General features: G+C 33.2%; 4 protein-coding genes across 7 annotated transcripts; 2 read left to right on the plus strand and 2 right to left on the minus strand.

The window, feature by feature from the left end:
• Positions 1–1,869: 1,869 nt before the first annotated feature.
• LOC8276474 (ubiquitin-40S ribosomal protein S27a) lies at positions 1,870–2,560 on the minus strand. The gene has a single exon (XM_002525348.4). The coding sequence runs from the start codon at positions 2,495–2,497 to the stop codon at positions 2,027–2,029; it is 471 nt and encodes a 156-aa protein (XP_002525394.1). The 5' UTR covers positions 2,498–2,560; the 3' UTR covers positions 1,870–2,026.
• Positions 2,561–3,381: 821 nt separating this feature from the next.
• LOC8276475 (CRS2-associated factor 2, chloroplastic) lies at positions 3,382–8,360 on the plus strand. Its single transcript, XM_002525349.3, has 6 exons — positions 3,382–4,139; positions 4,338–4,465; positions 4,600–4,825; positions 5,166–5,293; positions 6,726–6,870; positions 7,693–8,360. The coding sequence occupies exons 1-6, from the start codon at positions 3,500–3,502 to the stop codon at positions 8,109–8,111; spliced, it is 1,686 nt and encodes a 561-aa protein (XP_002525395.1). The 5' UTR covers positions 3,382–3,499; the 3' UTR covers positions 8,112–8,360.
• Positions 8,361–9,420: 1,060 nt separating this feature from the next.
• On the plus strand, positions 9,421–14,077 carry LOC8276476. Of its 3 annotated transcripts, XM_015723110.3 has the most exons (10): positions 9,421–9,766; positions 9,897–9,955; positions 10,745–11,096; positions 11,569–11,602; positions 11,813–12,040; positions 12,245–12,334; positions 12,896–12,961; positions 13,048–13,139; positions 13,241–13,309; positions 13,506–14,077. In XM_015723110.3, the coding sequence occupies exons 3-10, from the start codon at positions 10,774–10,776 to the stop codon at positions 13,621–13,623; spliced, it is 1,020 nt and encodes a 339-aa protein (XP_015578596.1). In that variant the 5' UTR covers positions 9,421–9,766; positions 9,897–9,955; positions 10,745–10,773; the 3' UTR covers positions 13,624–14,077. The 3 variants fall into 3 exon arrangements, with proteins under 3 accessions (XP_015578596.1, XP_015578595.1, XP_002525396.2); XM_015723109.3 differs by lacking the exons at positions 9,421–9,766; positions 9,897–9,955 and having other exon boundaries at positions 9,986–11,096; XM_002525350.4 differs by lacking the exons at positions 9,421–9,766; positions 9,897–9,955 and having other exon boundaries at positions 9,992–11,096; positions 13,241–13,288.
• A 590-nt stretch (positions 14,078–14,667) lies between these two features.
• Positions 14,668–17,593, minus strand: LOC8276477 (signal recognition particle receptor subunit beta). 2 transcript variants are annotated; one of them, XM_002525351.4, is made up of 7 exons: positions 17,404–17,593; positions 17,157–17,305; positions 16,448–16,530; positions 15,915–16,001; positions 15,556–15,704; positions 15,324–15,455; positions 14,668–15,127 (listed from the first exon to the last, which is right to left on the minus strand). In XM_002525351.4, exons 2-7 carry the CDS (start codon positions 17,293–17,295, stop codon positions 14,938–14,940), a joined length of 780 nt encoding a protein of 259 aa, XP_002525397.1. In that variant the 5' UTR covers positions 17,296–17,305; positions 17,404–17,593; the 3' UTR covers positions 14,668–14,937. The 2 variants fall into 2 exon arrangements, with proteins under 2 accessions (XP_002525397.1, XP_025014245.1); XM_025158477.2 differs by having other exon boundaries at positions 17,157–17,308.
• Between the last annotated feature and the right edge of the window lie 1,823 nt (positions 17,594–19,416).

Raw genomic sequence — 19,416 nt, forward strand, 5'->3', positions numbered from 1 at the left:
GACAGACAGTTGACAAAAAGAGAGAAGAAAGCACACAGAGGCAACTTCACAATTCTAGGTTCGTTCAGGAAGGATGAATGGTAAATCAACCGACCAATTTTATGGAATAAAAGAATTTAAATTTTTTTACAAACCTATAAAAACCCCTTCAAACAAAATGTAAAGAGTATTATTATTCTTTTGTCCTTTCTAATAGATACGAAAGATTTAAGAAAATAATTATAGAAAGTGGATACAATAAAAATAAGAAAACATTAATTTTTTATATTAAATTAAATTATTTAAATTAATATATATATATATATATATATATATTAATATTTAAATAATATACAATAAAAATTAAATATATTTGCACTGTTTTTTCTCAACTATGAAAGAGATAATTATAATAGCTAAATTATAAAAAAATTAATTATTTTTTATTTTCAAAAAAAAAAATCTCATTTTTTTTCAAAATATAATTAGCTTGAGCTAAATATATAAAAATTTAAAATAAAAAATCTATATATTTAAAGAAATAAGTTGTATACGCAGACAAGTTCATGGTTCAACCTCCCAATGGACCGTGAACTGGCTTGGCCAGCTCTATATATACAGGTTAACCGTATCTCTTCTATTGATAAGAGCTCTGCAGAAATGGAGAACCATGGTTGATGAGAAATTTCTACCTGTTTTAAACAGACAGGAATTGACAAGGTTCAAGCATAATGCGCCAGCCAAGTACTTCCAAGGCAGACTTTAAACAATTAAAAAGGTAACAACCGCTTATAATGGCTTGGGCGTTTCTTTGAGAGACTAGCTTGAGCAGTAAAAACTCTTGAGGACACCAACACCAACCATTTGCCTAGTTAATTCAAGCACTAAGCAACTGGATAACTGCCAACTCTTAAGAGGCAGAGGCCGCCCAAGATGAAGATAATACAATTCAAATGCATATGCATCAAATTAGTGATGCCATTGACATGGAATATTAAACCATTACTCAAATATTATATGTGTTGGCTAAATATACGACAGAGGAAAGGCCAGCTCATTGTCAACCTTCAGTCATTCGCACCATGGAAAGTAAAAGGCAAGTAGCCAAGTTAGTACTAATGATTATTCAAGAGTTTTAACTATATTTCTACCATGGCAACTCCCGGTTTTAGACCTCCTTGAGGAATAATCTGTGCAAAAGAAGCTGAAAACACCTAATCACCCTCAAGTAAAATATAACAAAAACAAAGACTACACAAACATATACCATTCTAAATTATGGGAAGAGGCCATCAAATCCCCCATGGTAGTTTTCACAGACATTACTTGCTAATGAGATCAATACTATTGTGGTTTGAAAACAGGAATTGTTTGTTAGGCACTGGGGACTTCTCATGATTTCTTCAAAAATTTCCAAAGCTCTTAATTAAATAAGAGAGCACCAAAAAGCTTCAAGAATGACAATGTCTCTATTTCACTTCCAATTGATATATTTCTTCTCGCTACAAAATCAGTTGTCTCAATCCAAAACAACAGATGGCAGTGGTTGTGGTAAAATATCAGTATCTCATTAACTAGAATTTCAAGGTTTTCTTCCATGTAAAAACATATTACACAAAACCTATTGTCTTAAAGCAATAACCAATATGGCCAAGTAGCTGACCCCAGTTTGAGGTGAAATTTGAAGATTGCCAACTGGTTTCTTATTGAATGAGAAGGCTATTTTGCTATAACCGATGCACAACAAACAGTCCATATCTCAAACAACTCACAGAAGCAAAAAAATTAATTTGGCAATTGTAGAAAATAAATGACAATATAACTCATATAAAGGCTAGAATACCATAGCTAAACCTGAATAGCATAAATAAAACAATCAAAACACTCAGGTAGAAAAACATATATTAATAAAATATCCAGACAATTATATTAAACCAGCAAAATCCAGATTCTAATAATAAGATCCATCAAGAACAAAACCCAACATTAAAAAGAAAAAGAAAGTAGCAAATTTTTTAAATCACTAAACTCTTTAAAAAGACCCTAATCAATCAGCACCAGCCTTATTGTAGACATATGTCAACCCACACTTACCACAATAATGCCTATCAAAATGATTAGCCATAAAAGTACCAGCCCCACACTCAGCATTAGGACACTCCTTCCTCAATCTCTGCACTTTCCCTGAATCATCCACTTTGTAAAACTGAAGCACTGCTAGCTTCACCTTCTTCTTCTTGTGCTTAATCTTTTTAGGCTTTGTGTATGTCTTCTTCTTTCTCTTTTTAGCGCCGCCACGCAAGCGGAGCACAAGGTGGAGGGTTGATTCCTTTTGGATGTTGTAGTCGGCGAGCGTGCGGCCGTCCTCAAGCTGCTTTCCGGCGAAGATTAAACGTTGTTGGTCCGGGGGTATACCTTCCTTGTCTTGGATTTTGGCCTTCACATTGTCGATTGTGTCTGATGACTCTACCTCTAGGGTTATTGTTTTCCCCGTTAGGGTTTTCACAAAGATCTGCATATTTTTTCCTTCCTTTTGTTATGCAGACTAAGAGATGCGAAATTAGGCTATAGAAGGATATTTATATATGTGGCTGATTAGGGTTTTTGGAGAGAGAGGGGGAGAGTTCTATTTGGCGTTTCGCAGGTTAAGAATAAAATGACACGTGGATGGTGAGATTTTATGCGTCGTCGTTTAGTAGAAAGGTCAAGTGACGTCGTTTATCAAACTTGAATTTTTTTTTTTTCTTCTTCTTACCGGAAGCACCCCTAAAGTTTATTTTAATATATGTTTCTTACTATTTCAAAATTAGCAAATAGAATTTCTAAAATTTGTTACAATCTCCATCATACTTTATGCTTTGATATTTAAAAAATAACTAACTTCAATCCTTAGCTTATTAATTTTAATACAATTGTATTGTAATCAATAATTCTTATGTCATAAAATATTTTGATTAAGTTTAATCTGTAAGTTTCAAAAAAAATTAATTTGTGAAAATAGAATAATAACATAATATGATAATTATATATGAATTAAATATTTCTGAAATAAATTTAAATTTATGTAACTATTTCATTTTTGTAAGATTTCAATTCAAGTATTTATGTATAATAAAGTGTATATATATTAAATATTTTTCAATTTTATATGATATAGTTTTTATGTGTTAATGATAAAAAAAAAGATATAGCATTTATAACTTGTGAAAAATAAAAAATATTCCATTAATGTTTGAATCAATATAATTTGTTTAATTCTTCAAAATCATATACTTAAGTGCTAATTTTGTGAAACAATGGTATCTAATTGTAAAAGATAAATGTCAGTAGTGTCCTGCAATGCTGCGGATGTAAAACGACGTCATTTATTAGACTCGAAAAATATCATATTATCTTTTTATCACTCTTTCTTCTTCTTCATTCCTGCAACAGAAATCCCAGAAAAGAAAATAAAGAAGAATAAAGAAAATAAATTAAAATCTCAATGCCTGTGGTAGAGAACTAAGCTGAAGCTACATCAATGGCAATTATAGCTTCTCTACCAGGTATGAACATTTTCTCTTCACTTCCAACAAACCCACCACAAAACAACCACTCTCCACCTCCTCAACCACCAATCCCCATCCCTAAATACCCTCCTCCACTCAAAAAATCAAAAAATCCCCAAACTGCCTCTTCTAGCCCAGCCTTCAAACTCCCACACCGTCGAACCAAATACTACAAACCAATCAAACAAGACGGCGTCATTTCCTCAGACGGAGACCGCTCCGTTGTCGTCGGAGAAAACGGTGTTTCCTATAAACTTCCTGGCGCACCGTTCGAATTCCAATTCAGTTACTCCGAAACTCCTAAGGTTAAACCGTTAGCAATCCGTGAACCGGCTTTTTTGCCGTTTGGTCCTCCTACAATGCCACGTCCTTGGACCGGTAAAGCTCCGTTAAAGAAATCGAAAAAGAAAAAGATTCCTTTATTCAGTAATTCGATACCGAATGATGCAAAAGAAGGAGTCAAGTATTTTGAAATGCCTGGGGATTTACAGTTCGGGAAGTTTCCTGAAGAAGTTAAATCGAGACGGGAGATATTAGGGAAGCCGTTAACGAGATGGGAGATTAAGCAACTGGTTAAGCCTCTTTTATCTGATAATCGCCAGGTTAATCTTGGTCAGTTCAAAGTTTATTGCTTTTTATTTTTATTTTAAAGTTTACAAATTTAATCAATTTCTTTAGAAAGAAATGAAATCATGAAAAATCACATGATTTTGCAAGAATCAATATGATTTGAACCAAAACAAGGCCTTTATTAGTCTTATGAAAAGTGCAAGAACTCAAAGTGGAAATGTGTACGTAATTAATGTATAGGGAGAGATGGATTGACGCATAATATGTTGGAATTGATACATTCGCATTGGAGGAGGAGTCCTGTTTGTAAAGTTCGTTGTAAGGGCATTCCTACTGTGGATATGAATAATATTTGCCGCCATTTAGAGGTATTTGTACTTGCATTGCTTATAAAAAAACAATTTTATTTTGTTTTGTTTTTCTTTTATTTTAATGTTTAAGGTGGCTAAAGAGTTTTATGTGATAAGATTTTCTTTTTCTTGTGTGATTTATTAATTGATAGGAAAGAACTGGAGGAAAGATTATATATAGAATTGGTGGTGTAGTTTATCTTTTTTGTGGAAGAAACTATGACTATCGTAGTCGTGTGCGGTACCCAGTAATGCTCTGGAAACCTGCTGCTCCAGTTTACCCAAAACTTATACAAGATGCTCCTGAAGGACTGACTAAAGCTGAAGCTGATGAATTTCGGGAAAAAGGAAAGAATCTTTTGCCAATATGTAAATTAGGTAACTTGTCAACCATTTATTCATATAAGAATTAACTCAGTTTCTTTATTGCTAATGTTCCAAGTATCTCAGTTTTGGATGTAAAAGAATGATTGGACTAAAATTATGAAGTAACTGTTTATCTGCTTGATGTAGTCTTTTGTCTTCTACTTTCTCTTCTGAGTCAGTTGATTCATTTATAATAATTAATATTTGCATATAGTTTATAAACAGTAGATTTTGGTCTTACATGACCTGATAAGTACACAAATTTACACACACCTTTGAGAACAAGGTTAATGTCTCTCTCTCTCTCAGTGAGCGATTGGTTCAAAGAGCTTATTTCTTCATTAAATTGCAGCCAAGAATGGAGTTTATATAACTTTGGTAAGAGATGTTAGGAATGCTTTTGAAGGAAGTCCATTGGTGAAGATTGATTGCAAAGGGATGAATCCAAGTGACTACAAGAAGTTGGGTGCTAAACTTAAGGTCTATAAGTTCCATCACTTTAACTCCTTAATCCTGTGTGTAAATTAGCCTGTTTTTATGCCAATATGCATGAACGTCTATGATTATAATTACTTTGAAACTTGATGAGAATAGAACATAGATAAGGAGACTACGATGTAGTTACTTTGAAACTTGATGAAAATATATCATGGATAAGGAGACTATGATATAGGTATTTTGAAACTTGATGAAAATAATATCATGGATACAGAGAATAAAAATGATAATTTGGCAATATCTTAAGGTGCCAAGGTTTCGAGCTATGAATTAAAATAGTAGGTTTGCTATGAAATTGTGATTAGATGTCAAGATTTTAAAGTTATGCTTTAAGATGTTGATGTGTCATTTGCACTCTTCTATTTAATGTGGAAATACAATTTTCTTAGTTTTTTCTAGACCCTAGGTATATGACCCAAGCATATAGATATTGGGTGTATATATCTTCGACCGATAAGAGATAATGAACTTGCTGGTATCAAGCATTAATCTTTAAGTTATCTTATTTTGGTTGGAAGTTTGTGAGGTTTAGGGATACTCGCTTGCAAAATGAAACTAAGTTTGTGAGATATCTGCAACATTTCATAATGAGGACCTGTAATTGCTCCTGAACCTGATTATAGTGGTATGGTTCGTAATTCTCATGTAACTTAGAATATGTAACATTTCTTTTTCTTTTGATCCTCTTTTGCTCCACTTGGATCTCAAAGGAAATGAGTGAAGGAGATTTATCAAGCATACCAATACTAATATTTTTATCTGAATCAAAGAAAGGTTCGAATATCTTTTTTTTTCAGTGGATTAGGCTTCACAGCTTTTTAAAAATGGCTGTTGGCCAAATAGCTCATCCAACTTTGCATGAGATGCTAATTTCAAGCGTATGCAGAGGAAAGGGGGGCAGTCCCATAAAAAAGCCCAAGGCTTTGATATTTTAAATATCTAGCCATAGTTCCAGTTTCAACTGGGTTGAATGCGCCTTCCATTGGATCAGGCTTGCTGACGAGCATCCCCATTGCAAGGGCTTGCTCATCACATAGGAGCTTATCTGCACCCACTATAATTCATTTATGCAATTAAGAGAACAGGGACACTATAATCTTGTTTCTATCAGTTGTCTTATACCAAAAAAATTCAGGGGGAATATAACAGCTCCTGCAGTTTAGTTAACGTAGTATTCCATATCAGTTTCTGTGTGCCAAAGAAGACATACCTACATATAGAACCTTTTGAAGATGTATTATGATGGTAAAACAGCAAATGAATTTGCAGTTACTTGCATACCTGTAGAATAATGTGATGAATATTGAGTATTTCTTAGTGTTGTTCAATTTCTTTTATGTACTGTTTGGCCTGAACTACTCAAGAAAACATGGCTATAATTTTTCTAAGCATTTCCTTGCCCATTTGTTAGCAGGAGTTGGTTCCTTGTGTGCTATTGTCTTTTGACGATGAGCACATATTGATGTGGAGGGGACAAAACTGGAAACCAATGTACCCTGAAGTTCCTTCAGTTTCAACTCCTGATGCAGCTGATTTTACAAGTGGTTCAGATGATTCAGGTATGTTTTAGAAAGGGGGGTGGGATTAACTATAATGCGTTTCATAGCTTATAATAAAAAAACACAAGGTTATTGCAGACTATAGTGATCAAGGTCTTTTAGGTGCTAAACCATGTCTCTCAACCACACCTTTTTTCAAACGAAAAATGTACTTTGAAGTATGTTTTTAAATTCGAACAAGAAAGCACGTAACGCAATCCCCATTTAATTAGTTGCCTGTGGTTGCTGGATAGGAAAATAGTTGTGTTAGCTTTTTAGAGAATTGAGGAAGTGGGATATATTCTAAGCATATACCCGACTGGCTCAGCATCTTAAATAGTTATCTCATGATCAATGGGATACTGTGAAGTGCGTTGAAGAAAAATATGAGGAAGCTTCACTTGGCTGCTAGAATATGGTCTGCTGGGTTAATTTGTCAGTTATTCTTAAAAGGTTGAAAAGCCTCCATCAGATATCGCAACAAAGTAGTTTCCTAGAAGTTGCACTCTTGAAAGATATGTTGACTGTTTGAAAAGGGCAAGCTATGGTGTCTGTTTGAAAAGGGCAAGCTTACTTTGTGCAGTTCCACTATGCTTTTTAACTATTTTCTTATTTCAATACCAACACTGAACTTAGATGGTGAAGAATAACAATAACAACAGATAAAAAAGAAGTCAAACACCAATTGAGAACACAAATCACCAACACTGTGTTTTGTTTTTAAATTCCAGCTAACTTGTCAATTCCTTCCATGCCACTAATTGATAATATCTGAACATGAAATAAGCAACTCCATAATCTCATAGCCTTGATTTCTTAGAGCTGTTTCCATGATGTTTTCAGGCAAGTTTGAAGATGATCCCAGTAACCGAGATGCTAATGTAGTGAGGTCGAGCCCTAAAATGATGTCTCTGTGGGAATGCGCAATTGAATCAAGCAAGGCAATTTTACTAGATCAGATTGATCTTGGTCCTGATGATCTTTTGAGGAAAGTAGAGGAATTCGAGTGCATTTCACAGGCCACTGAACACTCCTATCCAGCTGTAATTTTGTCGAGCGAGGATGGTGCCAATAATACAGTGGCAGCATTTGGAGATGATTCGCTCAGTGGAAGTTTCACCGAAGAAGATGATACATATACTGATGATGAATATGAAGATGATGAATATTATGATAGTGACTCTTTTGAAGAGGTAGACACTGCAGTCCCTTTAGGATCATTACCTGTTGATCGACTAGCAGAGAGGCTCCATCAAGAATGATACCAAAGATGATTCTGTCCAATGCCCTAATAAAATTGTATGAAAATCTAACGGAATGGTACGCTGTAAAGATCAGTAATAGTTGGGGAAAGATCTGGATGTAAAATTTATACCTTTCACTCTTTCAGCTCCTAAGGTGTACATTTGTAAAGTATGTAGGGGGAAGGGGGAATGTCCATGAAAGTAATTGACTGTATCATGTGAAAAAGTTTCATCTACGGAAGATGATAATCATTTCTCTCCTGAAAATCATGATTTTATGGGTCGGCAAGCCTGCTCAAATATACTGTCAACATCCCAGGTTCACACCAAGGCCATCTTAAACATGAATGTGAAATTGCTGCCTTAAAAATATGAATGAAAATAGAAGAATTTAAGCTGTTCTAATTGGTTAATAAAAACTTCAAGATACTAATGAATATATATTACTGTTAAATTGGCCTCCTTCAGATTCGGAGACTCTTGATAATTACATAACCTCTCTTAAATAAAAGTGCTACTCTCTGTATCTATACTATCTATATGTATAAAAATAAAAATTGAAAAGAAAAATTAAAAAAAAAAAAAAAAAAAGAACTAAGCAGTATTCAGCTAAAGCCTATGTAAACTTTGACAGGTGACTAACCGATTTTATTAATATGTGATAATTTCACTAATTTTTCATAAAATTAATCTCTATTCATACCTACAATTTATTCTAATAAATAGTATAGATGATATATTTACAAAGTAATACTCGAAAATAGTTGTATATTAAAAAGGTGCGTTGTTATTGAAAGAAATAAGCATGTCTACATTTTGTCAAATAATTCATATATATTTAAATCTTATCAATTTAAATATAAAACCCAAAATTTTTAGGATATAATTAAGTTAGGATATTGGATCGTATGACAAAATCAACACTGTATCTTTGACAATGATTTAGATAATTTCAGAATCAAAATTAATGAGTATAACTCCAAAAAAAAGATTAAAATTACAAGTATATCAAAAATATGAATATGGATATTATTGATTAAATTTATTATTATTATTATAAAATCATAATTAAAATTTTGAATTCAACCCTTAATAATAACACTCTTACTCTGTTTCTATTATGTTGGCATATTACGTGCATGAAATATAAAATGGGTAGACTTAGAAAGACCTCTACAAGAGTTGAGAGCTGCAGAATCATGAAATAAAAAAATATAAAACATGAGAAAATAATTCATGCACAGGGAAAATTTACAACCACATGACAAAAAGGAGAGTAGGAATGGAATGGAAGGTATTATGTTATCATTAAATCAGTTAGAGCCCACACATTAATCAGAAAAACAAAAAAGAAATTTCTACTTTTTGTTCAATTTAGATTGGTTTTTGTTGAAAACCGTGTCAAATTGGCCCTCTTTCAGGTCCTACAGCTGATTTATACTTATTTTATTCGTCCTCAGTGGTCAGCGTTTGTAATTCTTTTATTGTTTATTTTTCTAGAAAGTCACCTCTCTCTCTCTATCTTCCAATCCCAGCGTCCCAGCACATTATAGCAGCAACCAATTCAACCCTTTTGTTATTTTCAATCAAATAATAATACCCAGAAGTTAAAAATTGCAACTTTGGAATTCTCATCTTCTCTGCTGAATATCTTTCTCTCTCTAGTCTTTGAGGTTTTTGAGAATCAAGTTTTGATCTTTTTCCTTTTTATTATTTATCCTTTTTAAGAGGGAGGCCAATAAATGAATTCCTTCAAGAAAAAGTAGTTAATTTGCTCTTCTTCTTTTTTTTCTTCTATTGCAGAGGATTAAAGAGAAGCAAAGTATCTTCTTTTTCTTGATCAGCATTTCAATTTGGAAGCAGTAAGTACCAAGCCTTTGTTTTTTCCCTTTTCCCTTGCCTCTTTTAGGAATGGAAGTCGACTATTACCCAATTGTTTATCTGCATGAGTTTTACCTTTATGGATAAATCGCATTGAAAGTAAAGAATCTCTATTTTGTCTTGATGTGTTTGCTTATATTGCTTGTCACTTCTGGTATTAATGCCTCAGTGTTTCATTCAAGCAAGTGTAAAAAAGAGAAAAAGATAGAAAGTTAACAGTGTCTCAGTGAGGATTGAGGGTTGAATTCTGATTACTTGCATGATGCTCGTGATGGAATATTGGCATTCGTGTTCGCTTGATACTCACTTATCTACGTTGAACAATTTCTGGGTTTTTGTTCTGCCAATTTTAGTTTTCTTGCTTTTCCGAAAATTTGTTTCTTGAACTCATGCCTCTGGAAAAAGTTAATGGCATAGTTTTGTTTATCCATTCATTTTACATTGTTTTATTTTTTGGAGCTGTTTTATGTATTGAAAACTCTTCCTACTATAAATGTAATCTTTTTTATTTTTACTCTTTAAAACAAAAGAAATTATCGGTTGAACTATTTGAGTTGAACACTAGGCTGTATAAAATTCTTTTCAGCTGTTTACAGTATCTTCTTATCTGCTTTAAGCAATGAAAGTGTTTTAACTGTTTGAACTGAATTCATAGTCACTTTAAGTGTGGACTCTCGTTTCTTATTCAAAAATAGAGCATTTAAGCATTAATCCAGAAAATATGGTGATCGATGTATCAAGTTTAAATAATTTACTGAGTTTCTTAACAGGATCATCAAAACGTACTTGGCAGCCTGTCATGACTGCCGATACAACTGCTCTAAGTTATTGGTTGAACTGGAGGTTCTTCCTATGCGCATTATTTCTCTTACTTGCTATGGTATTTGCGGCACTTCTAATATGGAAATATGAAGGATCCAGGAAATTAAAATCTGAGAGGAGAGAAAATCGAAAAGAAAGAGTGGGACTTTTATACGAGGGTGAACCTTGGAAGACATGTTTAAAAGGAATTCATCCTGCTTGGTTGCTTTTCTTCAGGATCGTTTCTTTCATCATCATGTTGTCATTGATCACAGCAAATGCTGTTGTTGATGGAGTTGGCATATTTTACTTCTATACACAGTAAGTCATCAACCCTTATAGAATTTTCTTATACATGAAGATATATAAACTAAACTTTGTAAGGGTTAAAGTGGTAACCACAGTAGACAGGACTCCATATCAGTATATTGTAGTGACCAAAGATTGAGAGCATAAGACATGCTACTTTGTCTCTCTGCTTGTGTTAATATTCTAGCATATTGGAGATTGAAAGCCTCCCCAGACAGTGATGGTATGTACATAATATGTATATACTGCCGGGTGAGGGTGGTGGGAAGAGGAGATCATCTGGTTGTTTATAACAATTTGGTGTTACCTCTAAAATCCATTCTCATGTTGATATGTATAAACCAAGAGTTAAAAAGAGGGGATGAAGATAGATATATAGATTATAGATAGAGTGACAGAGGGAAGAGACACAGAGAGAAGCAATACTGTTATGTTTGCTCATTGCATTTCCAATTTTTTCACACTTCTGCTTTTTGCTCCACAGGTGGACTTTTACTTTGGTTACAGTCTATTTTGCGGTATGTTTCTTATACAGATATGTTTATACATTGATCCGAGGTTGTTGAGGGAATGAATTGTGTTTACTTCCTAAGTTGAGAAATCTAAAGCATCATCAATTTGTCAATGTTTCAAAATCTTTATTAGATTTTGGTAGCAGGGTGGCTCCATATATAAGAAATTGTTCTTCTTTTGCTTAAGTTGTTTATATTCTCAACTTTAATCTGTAGCTTGGATCTTCATTCTCCATTTATGGTTGTTGCAAACATCGCAATGGATTCAATGCTGATCAGTCTTATCTTGAGAATTTAGATGCAGAGCGAGGTAGCTATAGAGCTCCCTCACTTGAGGAAACTTCAGATATATCCGACTTGCCCAAAAGGCTAAATATAAATGGAGAACCTCATGGTCGCCAAACTGCAGGTGCATGGGGCTATATCTTTCAAATTATTTTTCAGGTGAGTTTCCATTTAAAATTATTTGCCTTAGCATTTATGTGAAGATCAAGTGTTGGTTTTCAGTTCTTCGTTATGCCATTTTTTTCTTTCCTTTCCACCTGTAGTAGGTGCCTTCTTGCATAACAATCTAATCCAATAATAATATGTATCAACTAGCAGTTGAATTTTTCACTCATTAAATTTTTCTTTTCCATGTATGGACAGACATCTGCAGGTGCTGTGGTGCTCACTGATATTGTATTCTGGTTCATTCTTTATCCATTTCTAATGGCCAAAGATTACAGTCTTGATTTTGTAAGTATTAGCGCTATCATTCCACTGCTTGTTTACTTCTATCAGTTACATGGTACATAGAGAACCAAAGTACGGGATTGGGGGCAGGAGCCATATAAGAAACAAGTCGACATTTTTTGTAATTACACTGTAGCTTTGGGACTGTTAAATTGATTACTAATGGTGATCATCTGCACTATACTGCAGAAATAATCTTCAACTGGAACATAGTGCAGTCTCATGGTTGTGGTTTCAAGTTTTGATAGCATTTTACCTTAGCCTTGGTCTGTGTTTGTGATAATTGAAATATAGGTGTTTATGCACAGCCATTCCATAAATTTATCGTCTTTACTCCATGTTAGTTCTGGACTTGGCTTCTCATGTTAATGAACTTATGTAACATAAGTTATGTGATACCTCCTTGTAAACTTTGGAGTCTCAGCTCCACATTTAGCAAGCCATGCCATAAATAAAAAATGCTATTGACATTATATGAATGCATGAAAATTATATTACATTGCAGGAGGCTTTGTATTGAAAAAATGAAATTTGTTTCCAATTATGTTTCTCTTGCAACTGCAGCTGAATGCCTGTATGCACTCGGTCAATGCCATTTTACTCCTTGGGGACACAATGTTAAATTGTTTGGTAATCCTAAATTCTCGATGTTACTGGTGGCTTTTCATTTCTAACTCCTTGATGGCTAATATAGATTTGCAATCTTCTCCTTCCAGCGGTTCCCCGTATTTCGAATTGCGTATTTTGTTTTTTGGACAAGCTTATTTGTGATCTTTCAATGGATCATCCATGCTTGTGTTTCAATGTGGTAAAGTTATATTCCCATCTTTCATATTATTTGTTTCGTTGTTAGTTTGTGCCTTTGTGGACATCATTCTTATGCTTATTTCTTCTTCTTTTCTTTTGTAGGTGGCCATATCCATTTCTGGACTTATCATCTCCGTATGCTCCCCTGTGGTATGTACTGAGGCTGTCTTTGTATGTTCACTATTAGTGTGTTGTTGAGTTCATGCATCCGACTTAAAAAGCCATTTTTTATTAGCTATAATGGTTTCTTTAACTTGTGTAGCAACTGCTGTCTATTCCAACCAATAAAATCAGTTTCACTATCAGCAGTATATGATATTGCTGCATATAAACTAACCCGTCTGTGTTTCTACTATTGACTTTACAGGTATTTAGGAGTGGGGTTGATGCATATCCTGTGTTACGGGGTGTTTGTTCTGATAATTAGGCTGAAACATTTTTGGTTGTCAAGATCATTTCCAGAGTCCTATCAGGGTTTTAGGTGAAAAAGGGAATTGCAGTTGATGCCACTCAGCCACAAGTTAACCAAATTAGCCCATAGCACCCGACTGTTCTTTTTGGGACAGTATTGAGCTCCTTAATACACTAGTGCCATTGGTTGCTGAGCAAGATCATTACTTTTCAGAGGGAGCAGCTGTGGAGTAGGAGAATATACTCATCATTTATTCGAGTACAGAGTTTTTGATGAAAGAGCAACGCATATAAGATTATTTTCCTTCTGCAAGAAGATCAAGTAAGCATGGAGACTCAGAAATCAAAGTGTGAAGATTTGTGATGTATGTAGCAATTTTTCTTGGATCTCCTCCAAAGATTGATTTTTACCAAACAATATAAATTGTGCTTGCATGATTAAACATGGAATTGACAGGGCAGCTTGCCTAATGGTTATTATTTGCATCTAGCTTCTTTTCTTTCCTAATTATATTACAACTTTAGCCTTGTTGCCTTTGTTCTTTTCTTTTCCTTGGCGAAGCATATTTTCTTCTGATGCATGGTAATCAGCAACTGCAGCTCGAATGTTAGAATCAATCATTGTGTTTATTGGATTCGATTTGAAATGCTATGTTCTTGAGGCAATGTTGATAAAGTCATTCAATGGCAATCGAACTAAAGTAAAAGAAAAGGCATGGTTCTCCAGAGTGACTTCCACCATTGGATTAGTCAACTAGTTTCATACATTGGTGATGTTACTTGATACCTAGCGACTTCCATTATCAAGGTTCGGTATAGCAGTTCAAATAGTGACACCAGAAGATGCTGTCATGCTGATATAAAGGCGGATTTGTTTCATCAATTGTCACCACATTTATCATCATTGCTAATTTTAATATGACCAGTCGAACAAGAGCAATTATATTTCAACGAACCCAACCTTGAAAAGAACAACGAGAACTAGCACCAAAAGACTGAAGTGCAAGAAAATAAGCAAGCCTCCTTTAAATAGAGTAGATGCAGTAAAAGATTATCCCTTGAATGGGAATCCCCCGTTCAGAGAAAGAAAGGGAAGAGGGGCATGCAGCTCGAAGAGATTAAAAAGAAAAGTCATTATCAATAGAACTCTGGAAAAAGATAAAATAAAGATTTGTCTGAGTCATTGTTTCAAAATAAAGTGATCACACCACTAATCAAAATGCATAACTCTATCTTTAACTCTTTCATTTCACTTTCCTCCGCTTCCTCCGGCAAATTCAGGTTGCTACTTGAGGCTTACTTGAGTTTTTCTGATGACCAGGAGACAATAATAACCAGCTCCCAAAGCAGACACATTAACAATACACAGTATCAAATAGATCGCAAGCCTAGGGCTTTACATGCTCTCTAATGAATTGTTCCACCTGAGATGTTTCGCCAGTCAAACCAGAACACTCTGCAACAGTAACTTTGTTACTGCAATGAGAAAACGAAAATGGCTCCCCCGGGATACCAAGAGTAAAGTCATTTGCAATATCAGCTTCTGATATTCCACTTCTCGATGCCCGTAATTTGTCACTGCAAGAAGATAGAGAATAAATGGGTTGAACGAGCATTAGATGCACCGTTACTACTTGCTATAATATTAACTGAGATACAAGCTTTGAAATGGAAATCAAAAGCCTAACTGGGCATATGATTCCACCACTGCCCAATCCATAGAACAGACTAGTAATTATCAGAAAATAAATAAATAAAAAAGATGAGGTTATACATTTCTTTCTCCAATTGTTTTCTGATGAACTCTTTGGTATGTGCTGTCACTTTGTCTGTTTTGTTGCAACAGATGAGAACTGGAATTTTCCTTTTGACGACACTTGCCTTGGTCAAAATATCATACAGATATCTATCATGTTAAAGATATCAAATATTAGAATACCAGCATATCTACATCTGAATACGTGGATGCAGAGCTAACCAAAAACTATTTTAAGGCTTGTAATTACTCTGAAACTCCACGCAAGTTGGGTAAAAATTCCAAAGCATCAACAACAAAAACTATGCCAGCAGCTTGAGGCAAGAACTCGTCTAACTTGGATCGAAGACGAGAATGGCCCGGAACATCAACAAAATGAACAGGCTTTAACTTGCCTTTCTATCAAAGCACCAAGAAAGCATTAAAAGGGGAAAAGGGCATAAACTTAATTGAGTACTAATCAACATATTGAATATTTTATAACAAAAGCTAAAAGAAAAAAGATCCTATCAGTCACATGAATCGCCAGGCAGAATTTGCCATATGTTCTCAACTCATGTGAAGATAAAGAACCAACCAATTCTATGCATGCCAAGTTAAGATAAACACCTTAGAGTTTTCAGAATGAAGAATGAAAGTGCCCTCATTTTGTTCCATTGAGGTAACAGTGCCCTGATGTGAAGAACCATCTCGAAGCTGGGATAGGCATCAAGAGATTAGTTAATAAATTAAAAAAGAATCTATATTGCACAATTAGAATAATTCAGACATAACCATTATTGTGGCCAAAAGCACTTTCCAAAACAAATATTATTTTTTTCTTAAGTTTTGGAAATTGTTTTTGAAGAAAAGCAAGTAAAAAAAGAATTTGATGCTTTTTTCGGAAGCAGTTTATAAAAAATAGAATTTATTAAATCAGACAAGTTCTAAACCTACTTCTTTAATACCCAGCCATCACAAACATGCCCTTAATTGCTGTTGCAATCATCAAAGAAGAGACTTGACAATCAGAAAATATGGTCTAGGCAAATTAAGTACTTCTAAGCAATATACTGTATGACTCTACAACATGAAAAATACACACGTCACTACCGATAGCTCTAAGACTTCCAAGGAACCAAATTGACAATATAAGGGCTTACTTGATAGAAAAGCACAGTTTTCCCACTCCCACTAAGTCCAGTGAGCACAATGGTATTAGATTTAGTGCGTCTGAAGAAGCGAACTGCAAAAAAAAGAATAAGAGTTGAGAACAAAAAAACACATGATTTCAAATTAGGTTACTTATCTTTTGTTTTTTTGGCAGCTTCCTCTAAATGTATGCTAGATATGCAGTGTAATGGAAACAGTCATTGTTACAGAGACATCATGCATCACGAAGGACATTTGACGAATCAACAACACCATTTATTCTCTTAACTGTAAGAAAGCAAGACCAATCTTCCCAGATTTTGCATCACATTACATTCCTCAATTTCCAGAATTGAACTTCAATTCTGGAACATATAATGAATATATTCATCCCAGAAACACATTCTTAAGTTGCAATATAACATCTTGCAACAACATGGAAAAGATGACACCAAAACGCTTTACCCCTCAGTCACAGCCCATATTGTTTTCAAATTCAATGTTAAGCCAGTAATTCAACACCCACGAGGGATGCATATACTAAAAGAAACACTTATAATCATTTCAAAGATGCCACCTTTAACCCCTACAAAACCTACCCATATCAATAATTCTCATAAAATAATAAATTAAAACTTACTCTAAAGGAGCTAAATTCCGAAATTATCAAGAAAACAACAAAAGAAATAAAGAATTCAAATTACATAATTAAGGAATTACTTATTAAGAGAAAAAGGGTAGTGATAAGCAAGACAGCAGCAGCAGCATAGAGCTGGGCAGGTGGTATCTGATTAGCAAACTCAATTCCCTGCTGTAGCCATTGCTTTGCCTCGTTCTTCCATTGCTCGACGCCTTCCATTTTCAAGATTCTGCTAAAAAGAAAAACAATTTCCATAAATGAAAAAGGATTATGTTGTTTAACAAGAAAGCTTAATTACAGAACCAAAGGCTTGAGAAGTAGAATAACTGAAGAAGGTTTGAATCAAACGCCCGAAAGAGGTAGAATTCGAGAGCTCGATACAACTAAAACGGATCTCTTTTTTGAATTACTACGATTTATTTCTTAGTATTCCGATCACTGGAAAAATAGATTGGGAGGTAAAGCTAGAGCAAATTCAATTCAACCTAACTCAAACTCTGGCTATTGGTCTGGCCCAATTCAGTTAAGTGGCAACGATTAAATGGGCTATCATTGTGTACTTTACAGGTCCAATATCCATGTTATTAATTAAAATCGTCCAACTTTCTAAACATGTTAAAACCTAAACCCTAAACCTTGATCAGACTAACATATGAATCTTTTAGGCTCGTTGATTTGCCGAAAATAACTATTTTTGAAATTTATATTTTGATAAATGAATTTATCAAGGAAATAACTTTTTTCCCACATGCCTAATTATAAATTAAACCTTAATTTTAATTTTTTAATAATTTTATCTGATTATTTTAAGATTTTAAAATAAAATATTTATTTTTTTAATTTATTTTTAAAAATATTCTTCGATGGTAATTTTTAAAGTTTCACCATAAAAAAAAATGACGTAGGAAATCGATTATATTTATTAAAATAATAATAATTATAAACTAATAAAAATAATTTATTCACTTAAAAATATGACTATCAAAAATTTAATATATATGTATTATTTCACATATTTTAGATATAAATGCAACAGTTTTTTTATTAATTTATTAATTTTTATATTAGTAAATATAATTGATTTATCGTGTTATTTTTATTTATTCTAATATTTTAAAAATTATTACTGAAAAATATTTTTAAAAATAAATTAAAAATATAAATATTTATTTTAAATTTTTAAAATAATTAAATAAAATTATTAAAAAATTAAACTTCGAAATCTAATTAGTAATTAGGACTTTTCTATATTAATTGGTTGTATATAGAAAATTATAATACTTTTAGTGTTTAGCAATTAGTGTGTTGTAAATAATATTTAAAACTCAATAATATCTTTTCTTTGTGTTTGATAAACAAATGACACCAAAATAGCGAAAGAATTTTCAATTGGTCGGTGACTCACGCATGCCACGTGCTACTAGAAAGGACTTTCTTCGCCTTTCACTTAAAACTTCGCAGGAAATGGCTAAAGCCAATTTCAAAAAAGTGCAAAGCTTTTTACAGGTGCGAATAGTTATGCATCTTCACAAACATTCTTATTTTACGGAGCCTTTCGGAAGTGATTAGCGACAGTTATATTTGATTGACATATTATTAAGTTATAGAAGTCAAAAAATAAAAAATAAAAAATAAAAATGAAATCATCTCCTTTTTTAATTGTTTAGTTTTCCTTTTAACTAGGCAAAGTCATAAAGGTAAGGTATGAAAGTTATTTTGTCATTAAATTACAGAAATAGTCAAATTACTTATTGGGCAATACCATTAATTAATGTTTGAGTTGACTTTGATATATTACCAAACATGCTTTGACTAAAATTAGCAGAGAAAATAACCCTCTACCACCACTCACTCCCGATTGCGTGCCCTATTATAGAAATCATATATATATAATATTAAATAGTAAATAAATAAAATCTGAGAATTTCTTTTTTATAAGTGAAAATGCTAACTAGTTTATTCCCTAGTTGAGAAAATTTCGAACAATTCACTTAATGCCATCATATTTATGGTCAATGTTGTGAAATATTTATACAAGTTTCACATAAAATTTATATTAATAGACAATGAAAGTCATATATTAACTGCAAAAACAGTAAAAATTATTCTTAGTCAAGGCTAAATGATCTGGTAGTAATGCAATAACTATATAGTTGAATGCGATTTGATCTGAGAATTAAAAAAAGAAGTGGGTGTTGAACAGCCCAAGTCTATTAACAATAAAGTTATGTTTTCTGGCAGAAACCAGGATCAATGAGTTCCATATATTATTAATCAAGGATTCAAAATTTATGTTTACATATAAATTTTAAGCTATTAAAATTATTAAATTTAATGGCA

The sequence above is a fragment of the Ricinus communis genome, chromosome 7 (genome assembly GCF_019578655.1).
Source record: "Ricinus communis isolate WT05 ecotype wild-type chromosome 7, ASM1957865v1, whole genome shotgun sequence".
In the NCBI taxonomy this organism is placed as follows: domain Eukaryota; kingdom Viridiplantae; phylum Streptophyta; class Magnoliopsida; order Malpighiales; family Euphorbiaceae; genus Ricinus; species Ricinus communis.